The sequence below is a fragment of the Antedon bifida genome, chromosome 3, assembly GCF_963402885.1.
Source record: "Antedon bifida chromosome 3, ecAntBifi1.1, whole genome shotgun sequence".
NCBI classification, from domain to species: domain Eukaryota; kingdom Metazoa; phylum Echinodermata; class Crinoidea; order Comatulida; family Antedonidae; genus Antedon; species Antedon bifida.
This window is the reverse complement of record NC_136228.1, coordinates 8,329,817-8,343,937: the sequence shown is the minus strand read 5'-3', so window position 1 is coordinate 8,343,937 and position 14,121 is coordinate 8,329,817. Positions and strand designations below refer to the sequence as shown.

The following is a 14,121-nucleotide window of genomic DNA, read 5'->3' as shown; positions in this document are numbered from 1 at the left end:
TAATCTGAACAAATACGACAAGATTATAATCTACCACGTTGAATTACATGCATTGCGCACATGTAATGCCGTTGCGTCATAGTGGGAGCCAAATTTTAGGGCAATTATGTCACATAGTTAAACTATTGTATTGAGAATCTGTTTCTAAGTTCCTTAGATACAAATAAAACCTACACAATCATCGGGATGAATGATTTCATATTAGACAAACCATAGTAAAATCTCAACACTTTGTACCTATTCCGCATAGATTTAAAATCCACATTTAAAATATTAATTTTACCATTTTAGTCAATACTAGAGTATCTTCAGGGAAAAATTTCATTTTAAAATTTTGTTTAGCAATATTGCTAATCAAACTGATTTTTGAGTCGAGAAACATAGTTTTGTTTTTGCTACACAATTGTAGAAATGTGTAGCAATAAGGTTGTTTTATATAGCTTTTTGCTATGCTACACTGGCGAAATTATTCCCTGATCTTGTGTACAGTAATATGATGTGGTCAAATGTATATTAGTAACAATAATACTAACATTCTAAATGCAATGAGCAAATTACACTAAAGATGATCCCTTTTAAATGCTTATTAAATCTCAATTATTTTAAATATGCTAATTATGATTGAAATCATTAAATTCTCGTCAAACTCGACTTGATGTAATCAATATAATCTAAGACTAATAATGTAAATCAAGTAGATGGTTAGAAGCCAATAATACTGCATATTTAAGTATGAACCATGTCTCAGTAATGTAATGTATTATATTACGGATCTTTGCACTATTGTGGCCCGAAATTTACTAACAATATTTACAAAATTTAGACTTAAATAGCCCATTTACCTTGTGCCTGGGATGCTAAATACAAATAACTCAAGAAACCACCTTAAGTGGGATAATATCTATGGCTACCTAGCTCTGTTGGCACACTAAAATAAACTTCCATTTTAAATGTATTTATTTCTCTTTGAAGTTGGTAGATTGAGTTGCAATACACGCATAAAAATATGGTAATTTTTTCGAGCACGAGAGTAGGAAAATTTAAAAGTTCTTGGTTTGCATACCGGAAACGTTAAATTAGCCTTTAGTGTCATATTATGCACAGATGTTATTCCTGGAAATACATTAGATCAGTTCAATAATTCATTTTTTTATCAATGATTACGGAATCGATAGCTTTATATAGCAAGTCAAAAAATCTTTGATGTCGGTTAAAAAAAAGGTCAAATAACGTATCAGGTTTCTCACTTCAATTGACCACGACACGGTGTATGCCACACGACATTTGATCTTTGTGTTTTATTTTGTAATTAAAAAAATCTAAGCTTTTTTTTAAAATTCATACACTTTTATTATTGTATAGACATCTATATAAGTTACGTAAATTATGAATGACATCATTTATCAGTCATCATCCCGCTTCGCAAACTCATTTCGATCGATTGTACACCCAATGAGTGTAGTGTATCTTCAAAATTGAAAGGAAAATTATTTATATCATAATTTGTATAAAACCTACCACCATGACACTAGCCTTATACTGTCATGGTTCGGCTGTGTTCATCTACTGACCTTCTTTTTTCCTTTCTTCTTTCGTTGTTGCTGTTGTTCGCAGTGTAGAAATTACAAAAATAAATAAAATAGAATACCGGCAATAATTGTCAGCTCCATCGTGTATTAGCCAGGAATATTTCTTAGGCTACAATCTATGCTACCCTAAGACTTTTGGCATTAACTATAGGCCAAATATCAGGTCACATGGGCATATATTAGGTTACTACTAGTAAGTTGCATATTTGCCACAAGACTATCCAACTCTCCATATACCAGACTCTCTCAAAACCCAAATCTGAATTTTCTCGAGATTCTAAATGTCTCAAATTTTTGTTTGCCATTAAAGTGCATTGGCAATACCAAAATTCCAGGAAACCCATACATAACAGGCCAGCCCAATAGTGTCCGATATTTGGAGTGTTGACTATATTACTGTAGGCAGTAAAGCAATGCCACAACTACCCCTACTGTTGTTGACTACTATTGTAGAAATAAGCTAGGATGTGAACTACTAGCCCTCACCCTATGTACAACACAACATGTTTGTTTTTTAGTCAAGTCACAGTCTACTACCCCCAAGCCCTTATGCGGCGAGGCCATAACCTAAAAGCCATACCCTATGGGTAGTAGACCGCAACATTATATGACAGCAGCACTTGTCATGTTAATTTGGACATTTTCATACACCCATTGTTATCACGAAATCAACTCAAAAACTAAAGATTTTTCTCCCCCTCTCTGTAAACAAGTACCATGAAGTTATTTGAAGTTATTTCTCTATGCAAGTACTAACCTTATTAAAAATTGACCGACCATTGAGGGCGTCCATAGCTGATTTTGCTGCAATGTGGTTTTCAAATTCGACAAAACAGTACGGGTCATTACCAAGATGCTGAAATCAACAAGAATAAGGAAATAGATACAAATTAGTCAATTTATAACAACTTTCAATGCATATTTCAACAAGGATGATGAGATTGATGCATGAACGATTTCATTATATAGTATTTATAAAGATTGTATGTATCACATATTTGAGGAAATTATCAAACATGGGGAACATAGGCCTAACCATGAACTATTGTTACTCAATGCTAAAAAGCAGACTATATACCATTGGCTTAACAGGTATACATACAATAACAATCCCACCGTAAAAAACATTTGTGTTCAATGAAAGGAGATATTTTCTAAATTTAAGAACAGACCTCCTGCTCAAGTATAATTCCACCCAAAAACTTTTAAAACTCGGACACAACAATTACACAATTGTTAATGTATCACCCACTAATTTTTGCCGAATTTTTTTTTTTGGCCAGGTCCACTGGGATTCAGTCATATACAGTACTATAGTGAAAGCCTAAGTTCTATCCAATTAAATGATGATTTCTGGCAACTTTTTTTTTAACTTAGAAATGCATCCTTTATCTTTCAAATCATTTACAGCATTTCAATAATTTACACTCATTCCAATTCACTTTGTTTCATATTGTTTTCCCGACTAATTGGCGATGATAAATCTAGCAGTACACGTATTTCATTGCAACAGTGAATTTGTAAATAAATTTTTAGAATATAGTTAAGTAATTTTCTGATATTATTTTCATTCAATTTCTAGAATTTCTTTTATTCATCCACTATTTAAAATATCATTCACGTTGTTCAGTCATCAATTTAAACTGCTATTTTATGTTCTAAATTTAGAAAAGTATTACATCAATAGTATCCAAGAATTATTTGAGGCATGGTTTGGGTAAATGCTTATCAATTTGTCGATTTCAAATCATCTTGTTGAACTACTGTGTGAACAAGGCATTAGGGAGCATTCAATTTGTGACGACCTATGACCTAACTAGGTCACCAGGACCTAGAAACCATTAAAACTGTTTTTAGGTATGGAGTAAGGATACACGTCCCAACATCCTTGCATGGCCACAACAAATTAACATGACATAATTGGGTCGTCACAAATTGAAAGTTCCCCATTATTGTAGTAAGGTCTACCAATATACTATGTGAGTGTAAGCGCACATCCAAATTTGTATTGGTGTGCGTGTACTGATAGCCTAGTCCATTACATGGCAACAAGCTAGCATGACTTTACTGAATTTAGTTGGTTTAACACACAACACTGACTTGTTGCTTTGTATGCAACACTCTACCTTCAACCAACAATGTTTTCAAAAATAAAAAAATAGGAAAGGAATATATAGGAAAATATATCAATTATGAATTAAACAAATTGATTTACTACCTCAACCATTAACGTTGGCCAGGGATTATGACAAACAATTCCTGTAATGAAATTATTAAAATAATGAATTTGACCGTGGATTTGTAATGGGCAGATGTTGGTGTGATATTAATCCCATTTCTTCCAAAAACTCTCTTTTAAAGGTCTTTTATTGAAACTTAATTTTCACATTGTCAACCTAAGAAACATTACCTTTAATAGACCCTCTAGTATTGTTTAATACTAGTCTAACTTTTTGAGCTCCATCCCAAACATTTTGTAGCTTATTAATATTATATCAAAAGTCAATGATAAATATTGTTATTCACTAGTAATTAATTAATGTTAGATGAAATGCGACTTGACTGATCAATTGTTGTTGTTAATGTGATTAGTATAACATCATGTTACAGGGCAATGTTAGTAATAAATGACATATTTAAAAACAACACACAGAAGTAAACTGTTAATAATGCATTTTAGTATAGAATATACAGAGTACATAAGTATGGTGAAAACATTGGTTTTCGATTAGTAATTTTATGACGATTAGAAATTTACAATAACACCGTTGTCTTTTTTTATAGTCCTGATATAATCAGTATTAAGTGGTTTTGAGGTAGTGTGCACAGGAATTTGCGAAGGATTTTTGGGGGGGTATGTGTACAGTTTGTGCAGTTTTTACCCATGTTAGCATACATTCTTAAAAGTAGTGTATTGTGTATCAAAAGTCTACAAAATCTTGTAAAAATATGTGAAACTGGAATCATATGATTCACATTAGGTTTTAAGAAAAAGTATAGGATATAATGCATAAAAAAGGTTCCAAATAAATATTTGACAGCGAATACAAACTTTGTTGTATTTAGGCTAATCAAAGACATTTTTTAAACCAATATTGTAATGAATTCTGGCAGGTATGCGGGAGATGATCAAACTAGGCCAACGGAACGAGATAACGGCAAGAATAATTTGATATTCAACTAGGCTCAAAGGAAGTTAGCAAATGTATCGAGAACATCGTCAATCTACAACCTATTCTAAAGGTAATAATAACCAAGTTTATAAACTGATTGAAATATTTGGATCATAATTGTTGCCATGATGAATTAACAATGCTCAACCAATTCATAGAAAATACCTACAAGGCGTACTATATACATTAACTAAAGAGAGGAGAGGAGATAACATGAAATGGGATACTATGAAACTGTCAATGCGTTGCAACCTACAGTACAGAAAGAAAGTACTGCAACTTTACCTACGAAGTAGCTTCGTAGATAGAACGTAGGCTACGTTGTTGGCTTCGTAGGTTCCATTGTTTGGCTTCGTAACCTCAATAAACAACTTTCAATGAGCTACGTTCTGAACTTCGTAGGGAGTTCGTAACCTATATAAACAACCCTGCGATGTTCTTAGTGAAGTAATTAAGAAGGTGTGAAATTAATGTGTTAAATTTAACTGGCGGAGGACCAAGTTGTAAATTACTAAAAAATAAATATTTTTTAATCGTAATCTTTTCCTTCGTGCGTGTTTACCTACTCAACGGCGAATATAAATTTCCCACGATGTAAACGTAGAGACACAATCCAACACAGGTGAACCGCAACGAACAGGCCAACTAATAATAATATAGCGAACGTCCAGTCCATCCAGAAACGATGCCGAGAAAAAAAAGATCGTAAACAATTCATTATAAATATAGGATTAGAACGTTCAATCGGTCGCTCAAAAAGACTGCCGACAGAAGACCGTAATTAATACAGACCTAGTTTGTTTTTGGTCACATGGCATGAAACGCGATACTCTCTGCTTTACCGCAATCTTTCATGTGTTTTTTTTTTACTTAGTACAAGAGGGTGGCTGCCGGTCTGACGACGATTAATAAGATTTTGTGTCACATGACATGAAACATAATACTCTCTCTCTCTCTCTGAAACTGCTCACATGTTTTTTCCACTCCAAATTCTGTTCGGGCTTTTTTCTTTACACATGTCGTAATCATTTTAAAAGGCCTAAGCCAGGCCTATGTTAAATCTTAATATGGAATATATATTTATTTTGCATATATTTTGTTGGGTTAGGTGTCGTTGTTTTTATAATTCGTAGGTATTCCAAGGTAGGATTAAATAATTTTTAGTGTAGGCCGCCGAAACAGGCTAGCCTCGACTCTCTCTACGTGAGCTGAGGTCCACCGGCCCGATGTCGTTTCGTCGGCGGATTTCCGTTCAAATTAGGATAACCGATACGTAGGGCGGCTACAAAAATTGACGTCTACTATCTTTAGATAGGATTTTAATTAGCAAACAATACATTGTTTGTCTGCATTGTCAATGCTTCTAAAGGCAATAACAATGGTGTTTACTAGCCCTACGAACCACCCTACGTAGGCGCGCCTAGATAATTATCATAACAATACATCGTAGGCTACGAACAATACATCGTAGGAGAGAACAATACATCGTAGGAGAGAACAATACATCGTAGGCTACGAACAATACATCGTAGGCTACAAACAATATCATCGTAGGTTACAAACAATACATCGTAGGCTACGAACAATACATCGTAGGACAGAACAATGACCTACGATCTACCTACGCGTAGGCTACGAAAGGCTACGCGTAGATACGAAGCAGTAATTTCTTTCTGTACTGTATGTCAGACATTGTAATTAGCAAGAATGACAGATATTGCATTAAAATTCAACATCAAACAATGATAGCGTCGATTGCAGGTTTTACGACGCTTGTTTTGCCCATAACTGTATCCTTACGAAATCAGAATTAACATATGATAAATAATTCAAAATGTACATAATTATCCTTACAAATACCAAATTGCGGAAACATGAGAAAAATGTTCAGAGAACAATTAACTTTAAATATTCTTTCAAACAATTCTAAAAATATTGAACTATTTATTTGAAACCCTATTTTTATAATTCTCATGTTTTTTTTTATCATTCAGACCAGGGGATTTGCTGCAAATGAGAGGCTCCTCTTCCGACAAGATCTTTTTACATTAAGCTCTGTCTACACTATCAAACTTTATGTGACAAAAAATGTGATATATGGCATATCACTACCATATTTGGCTGCATCACACTGTTTTTATCAAACTAGTTTGATAGTGTAGACAAATCTTTACACTAGCACTTGATCAATTTTAAACAGATTATAATGAAAGTTTAGATATAAAATGGGCTGATAATTTACATTTTTACATCGATTACATCGACCAAAAACGTAATTTTTTTATCTGAAAAAGGAACTACTGTATAGAGGGCAGGAAGCTTGAGGGTTATTCTGAATCTTACAAAAGACTATAGATGGCAGCAAACACAACTAATACCTAATCACACACAATTATTAGACGTGGACTTATCCAGGTGGGGATCTTCTCGTCAATTCTGCCAGAAAAAAATGTAACATTTTAGAATCGTACCAATCGTATCATTATCAAAGTGAACACAAACAGTTCAAAGAACTACATTTAAATGTTTAATATTTTGTCACTAAACACTTTTATTGTATGGTATTAAAGTAATATAATTTGGCATAAAATCCTATCAACAACCTTGTATCAAAGATGGTGCAAATATTTAGGATTTACGACACAATAAAATTGTTTTATCATCCAGATTTTGAAATGAAATGATTCCAATTTTGAAAATCTACAATAAAACATTTTAGAATCGTACCAATCGTATCATTATCAAAGTGAACACAAACAGTTCAAAGAACTACATTTAAATGTTTAAAAATTAAAATATAATTTGGCATAAAATCCTATCAACAACCTTGTATCAAAGATGGTGCAAATATTTAGGATTTACGACACAATAAAATTGTTTTATCATCCAGATTTTGAAATGAAATGATTCCAATTTTGAAAATCTACAATAAAACATTTTAGAATCGTACCAATCGTATCATTATCAAAGTGAACACAAACAGTTCAAAGAACTACATTTAAATGTTTAATATTTTGTCACTAAACACTTTTATTGTATGGTATTAAAGTAATATAATTTGGCATAAAATCCTATCAACAACCTTGTATCAAAGATGGTGCAAATATTTAGGATTTACGACACAATAAAATTGTTTTAGCATCCAGATTTTGAAATGAAATGATTCCAATTTTGAAAATCTACAATCGTTAGGCGAAATAAGTGCAAATGTAAGTCAGATTATTGAAAAAAATTGTTGTGAATTCAAATTTGTTTGGATATCAAAAGTGAATAATTATTGTTTATTCTAAACTGAATATTATTTTATTCTATCCTATTTAGGTTAAGAAATTAGACAAAGTGATGGATACGCTTTTTGGCACGATAATTCCAAAAGTAAATGGTGAGTATTGCTACAGTATTTCATTTTCACAAATTTTTACATTATTTGCCCTCAAAACATTTTAGAATCGTACCAATCGTATCATTATCAAAGTGAACACAAACAGTTCAAAGAACTACATTTAAATGTTTAATATTTTGTCACTAAACACTTTTATTGTATGGTATTAAAGTAATACAATTTGGCATAAAATCCTATCAACAACCTTGTATCAAAGATGGTGCAAATATTTAGGATTTACGACACAATAAAATTGTTTTATCATCCAGATTTTGAAATGAAATGATTCCAATTTTGAAAATCTACAATCGAAATGAAACTAATAATTGCTAATTTATACAGACGCCTTTGTTGATTTATAATTTAAACAGTGTAAAAGACAATGTCATAATACTGTTTTGTGATTCTTTTCAATCAGATTTTGTAAATTGCACTAGAGTTTAGAAACCCACCACAATTGTGAAAAATGATTGCGAGCACTTTTTCGCAAAAACCGTGCACTGAAAATAGGTGTATCTGCACGTCACACACTTGCAAATACTTTAACAATTAAACACGAGCACCGCCCTTCAATGCCAATACTGTCACAGACGCTTGTAATCATTAGTTCTTTTTGACTGAACGAGGCAACAACGCAATGATCATCTGCGCATGTACATACCAACCAATCACAGAGCATAACAGCTTTCAAAAGACTTTGCATCAAAAATTCAGAAGCCAGTTCGACTTTTGGATGTAATTGTGCTGGGCAAAGGTGGATGGAAACTCCCACATTTACAGTCCAAGCTTACAGCTTATTTTAAAGTTTTCCACCCAGCCTAATTTTATGAAACACCCACCCAAAATGTGGGTACCTGAAAGAACTATTTGTTCCGACCCCACTTAGCTTTTTGAGACACTATCCATAGACTTCTCTATAGCTACATCCATGCAAAATTATATGGAAACATTCCCATGATCAGGATTTTGCTTTGTAGTTTTAATTCAGTCTTCGGAGGACAACAGCTTTTGTTAAACTAAAAAATATTCTATTACCTTTGTTAGTATTATTGAATGAAAACCAGTGCTTATGATAATTGTAAGTCACACTAATCTTAATAAGTATATTTACTTTAAATTTAATAATTCATTTTATCATATTCAAGGAAAACATATGGTACATGTTTTATGTAAACATTGTATACTTACTTCACTGATGAGTTTACAGTTCAAACAAGTCCCAATGGCACCAAACAGCTGTAGTATAAGATCTTCAGTCACCTCCCTAGCCAAGTTGCCGATGTACCTTTACAATCAAAATTACATACAACATTATCATATCTTTTAGTTTTTACATTAAGTGCACATCATCTCATGACTAGCAAATTAACCTTCTTGATTTGCAACAAACAAGATGTAAAATATTTTATGTCTACATGAATGGAAAAGGTTTGACAAGACAATGAGCATGTGAAAGCTTTGCGATCATGGTATGTGGGACAATGAGCGTGTGAAAGCTTTGCTATCATGGTATGCGGGACAATGAGCATGTGAAAGCTTTGCGATCATGGTATGCAGGACAATGAGCATGTGAAAGCTTTGCAATCATGGTATGCGGGACAATGAGTGTGTGAAAGATTTGCGATCATGGTATGCGGGACAATGAGTGTGTGAAAGATTTGCGATCATGGTATGTGGGACAATGAGCGTGTGAAAGCTTTGCTATCATGGTATGCGGGACAATGAGCATGTGAAAGCTTTGCGATCATGGTATGCAGGACAATGAGCATGTGAAAGCTTTGCAATCATGGTATGCGGGACAATGAGCGTGTGAAAGATTTGCAATCATGGTATGCGGGACAATGAGCATGTGAAAGCTTTGCTATCATGGTATGCAGGACAATGAGCGTGTGAAAGCTTTGCAATCATGGTATGCGGGACAATAAGCGTGTGAAAGCTTTGCAATCATGGTATGCGGGACAATGAGCGTGTGAAAGCTTTGCAATCATGGTATGCGGGACAATAAGCGTGTGAAAGCTTTGCGATCATGGTATGCGGGACAATGAGCATGTGAATCTTTGCGATCATGGTACGCAGCAAATTGTTTACCATATTCCTGGTTGTTGTCTGGAGAGTATGGAGAATTTACCAACTTCTTAAAGCTCTGCCAATACTATCAAACTTTGTGTGACAAAAAAACGTGATGTGCCCTTAAATGGACATGATGTCATCATAGCACTACCATATTTGAAAATTTCACTACGATATTTGGGCACATTACACTTTTTTTGTCAAACTAGTTTGATAGTGTAGGATAGAGCTTATGATTTCACAAAAATTACAGAGGCCAGTTCCTTGAATTTGTACAAAAGCCAACATAAGAATCGGAGGTTTCCGATTGAATGAGAACAGTTTAGTAATTAGTCAAAGAAGTATACTTTAAACATTAAGAGGCAAACTGTTTAGTAAGCCCTCTAGCCATGTCGCTAGTATTGTATACTTCTTCCTCATCCAATTGATTGCATAAAATATAAAATAAATAAATACTACATGATGATTGATCCCAATATGAATACATAACAATTTTGTTTCGCAATATTTCTAATTAAACTGATTTTTTAGTCTGGGAACATAGTTTTGTAGTGTATTTTTTAATACACAATTTTAAAAATGTGTAGCAATAAGGTTGCTTTGAATAGCTCTTTGCTATGCTACAGTGGCGAAATTATTCCCTACATTACATAACAGTTTTTATTATGCTTTACATTTGCTCTAGACTAGCATTTTAGTATACTGCAGGATAGGCCTGTAACCTCATACTGCAGATTTCTCAGCTGAAGTCTAGCGTTCAATGCTTACTCCAGCATAGCGCATACCACTGTAAATGTGATGGGCTGTGTTAAAGTAAAATAGACTTTCCAGGACAGGCAAATTTTATATTGATCTAAGTAATAGGATGGGCACATTTTATATTGATCTAAGTAATAGGATGGGCAAATTTTATATTGATCTAACTAATAGGATGGGCAAATTTTATATCTTGATCTAAGTAATAGGATAGGCAATTGTTATATTGATCTAAGGAATAGGATGGCCAATTGTTATATTGATCTAAGTAAAATGAAAGCGCTTAAAGAACATGTACATGGAATATCAAGGCTAGTAGTAAATTCATATCTAAAGTAAGGATGATGGATGACTCTGCAGTTTTATATATTAAGGCAAATTACCAAGGATAACCATACAGTAAGTGAATTCATTCACTATCCTTCTTAAAGGTAGCAATTCAATTCAAATATAAACAAGGTGCTCTACATAAACTAAGTCTTATAACAAGTCTTTGGGAGTGGAACAAATGACAAGACTTGAACCCTTAACAAGTGGATTATTAGTTGCGGTTCATAACCACCAAGCTACTGTACAACTCAAGCAGTAGACTTGTTCCACTGTATTACTGTATTTGAGGATGACAAGAGTTGCAACTATTTTAAAGACAATGAATGAACAGTTTTCTTTGAAAGACATTTAGAGAAAGTATATATTTTTATTAGGCCTAAAAATTGATTGATATTGTCAAATTCTATTTAATGGCACACCCAGATAGTGTACATCGACCACATTGAAAGCAATCTGTAGCCTAAGACTAGGCTTTTGTAGAATGAGCACTTGATTGATGAGATGGTGAAATGGTAATTTGTATTTGTATCAAATTTGTAATTCCTCGCATAATTTCAAATTACTAAAATTGCGCAATAATTTTCCTTGCACAATTTCAAAAGGAAATCATTGTGTAGTTTTTAAAACCTTACAAATTATTCAAATCCACAAACATAAAAAACAAGTTTAAAATCTAACGTGGTACTTGATTTATGATTAATATTTTAAACTATCTAGGCTACCTAGACTTAATTAAAATTGAAAGTGTTAAGATGATATATACAGCTGCCCAAACATTTTAAGTCATTGACTTTGCATTAAAAATACATATGGCTCAGGAGATAAAGAAAGTCAACAACACAAACGACTAGGCCTAGGCCTAGCCGCTGTTCCCGCCGTTATGTGTAGACTAGCTAGTATGCCTGGCTAATGGTTAAAAAATATGTCGATTATAACGGCACTAAAACTTGTACACAAAGCAGCAAATTTTAATAAATCACAATAAAAATAATAAGTGCATAGGGAATATTAATCACACCATATGTAGTACATTCGGTGATTAACTTACAATACTCTTTGCTTATCATCCTCGCCGTTGTTACCGAATTCTGAAGGCAAAATTCTTCCGGGTCCGCCGCCTCCAGCTCCACCACCATCTCCACTCATCCTACCACCATGGTTCTAAAACGATAGATTTTTACGTCAAATTAACAACACTTTTAAGCTGAATTTGTGATCAATGTTTTCCTGCAAATATACATCAACTTACCCTTTGTCCTTGGTGTCGATCAAAATGTCCATTTCCTTGGTAGGAACCATATTGATATTGGTTTGCGTTGAGGAAAGCCATTTTTCGATATTTTCGATTGAGGATGATGGCGTTGAACACGAGGAACTTCCTGTACGCATGCGTGTATATGAATTATGGGACTGTTGGTTTCTCGTTCTAAAAAAAATGAAATACTGCCCTCATTCTTGCATAAAACTTGTCAAGCAAATTAAATCAAATCTCATGTCGGTCGATATCATGCTTTGAACCAACAATTTTTCAATTAAATCCAAACGCGCTAAATATTATGGCCAGAAGGACAAATCTTGTACATGAAAATATCAAACACATTAATATAAAAAATAAGATGTATATGTGACATTAAAATGACAAATTCAACAACAACAATTTTTTTTTTTTATTTTGGGAGAACATCTTTAAAGTGTCTCTATTCGATAGTCGACACTTTTTAGGCGATCTCCGGGTTGGAGAATAATTAAATGGGAGCGGGAAACAACACGTGAATGATTGTTTATTTCATTTATTTCGTCAGAAAAGAACAATGCATAAAAAAAGTTCAAAATCCAAATGACTGGTTAAACCAAAGCGAAATGAATCATTGTCAATGGCTCAACTGGAAAACAAACATATTTATATAATATAATTTAAATTCCTAATAATAAATTTAAAATCAATAAAATAGTTAAAATCTAAATATATGAAATACACTAAACTATGAGTAAACTCAATTTAAATTTGTCTCAGTAACTACTACTACTTACCCTTTTCGAATTTGAAATTTAACACCATGCGGCCAATATTACTTTTATTTTAAACAGTAACTCTTGTCCTCTTTAAAACTGTCGAACTACCTCTCATTAGTCTCCAATATCTGCTTTCGGGTCGAAGAACATGTTTTGTTTAGACTACTGTAAAGCTACCTTTTTTAGTTAGCGTTTTAGCGTTCAGATATAGTGATTGGTCAATTGCGCGTCCCATACTGACAATTTTGTTTCAAAGCGTTCAGATATAGTGATTGGTCAATGGCGCGTCCAATACTGACAATTTTTTTCAAAGCGTTCAGATATATTTAGTGATTGGTCAATTGCGTGCCTCGTACTGACAATTATTCTCAAAGCGTTCAGATATATAGTAATTGGTCAATTGCGCGTCCCATACTGACAATTTTTTTCAAAGCGTTCAGATATAATGATTGATGAATATTGCGTGCCCCGTACTCACAATTTTTTTCAAAGCGTTCAGATATATAATGATTGGTCAATTGCGTGCCCCGTATTAACACTTTTTTTCAATGTGTTCAGATATATAGTGATTGGTCAATTGCGTGCCCCGTACTGACAATTATTTTTCAAAGCGTTCAGATATAGATTGGTCAATTGCGTGGCCCGTACCTTACTCGCATTGCGTCTTATGGCAACTAAACTTCATGCCATATCAATCAACAATATCCAACTTTAATCAGCCCTACCAACTCAACTCACCAAATAAACATAGTGCACATTTATATGATAATTATATCCGCTGTCTGCGATCATATTGATGAAATAAACA

At 33.4% G+C, this 14,121-nt stretch overlaps 1 protein-coding gene across 2 annotated transcripts in view; it reads right to left on the bottom strand.

Moving 5' to 3' along the window:
- The window catches only part of LOC144836793 (nucleolysin TIAR-like), an 86,926-nt gene extending 74,226 nt beyond the window's left edge, over positions 1-12,700 (bottom strand). For both annotated transcript variants that reach the window (XM_078691650.1, XM_078691651.1), the window contains exons 1-4: positions 12,550-12,700; positions 12,349-12,461; positions 9,333-9,429; positions 2,347-2,445 (exon numbers count right to left, since the gene is read on the bottom strand). In XM_078691650.1, coding sequence (XP_078547776.1) covers positions 2,347-2,445; positions 9,333-9,429; positions 12,349-12,461; positions 12,550-12,630 — 390 coding nt within the window. In that variant the 5' untranslated portion in view covers positions 12,631-12,700. The remainder of the gene's footprint in view (positions 1-2,346; positions 2,446-9,332; positions 9,430-12,348; positions 12,462-12,549) is intronic.
- Positions 12,701-14,121: the final 1,421 nt, after the last annotated feature.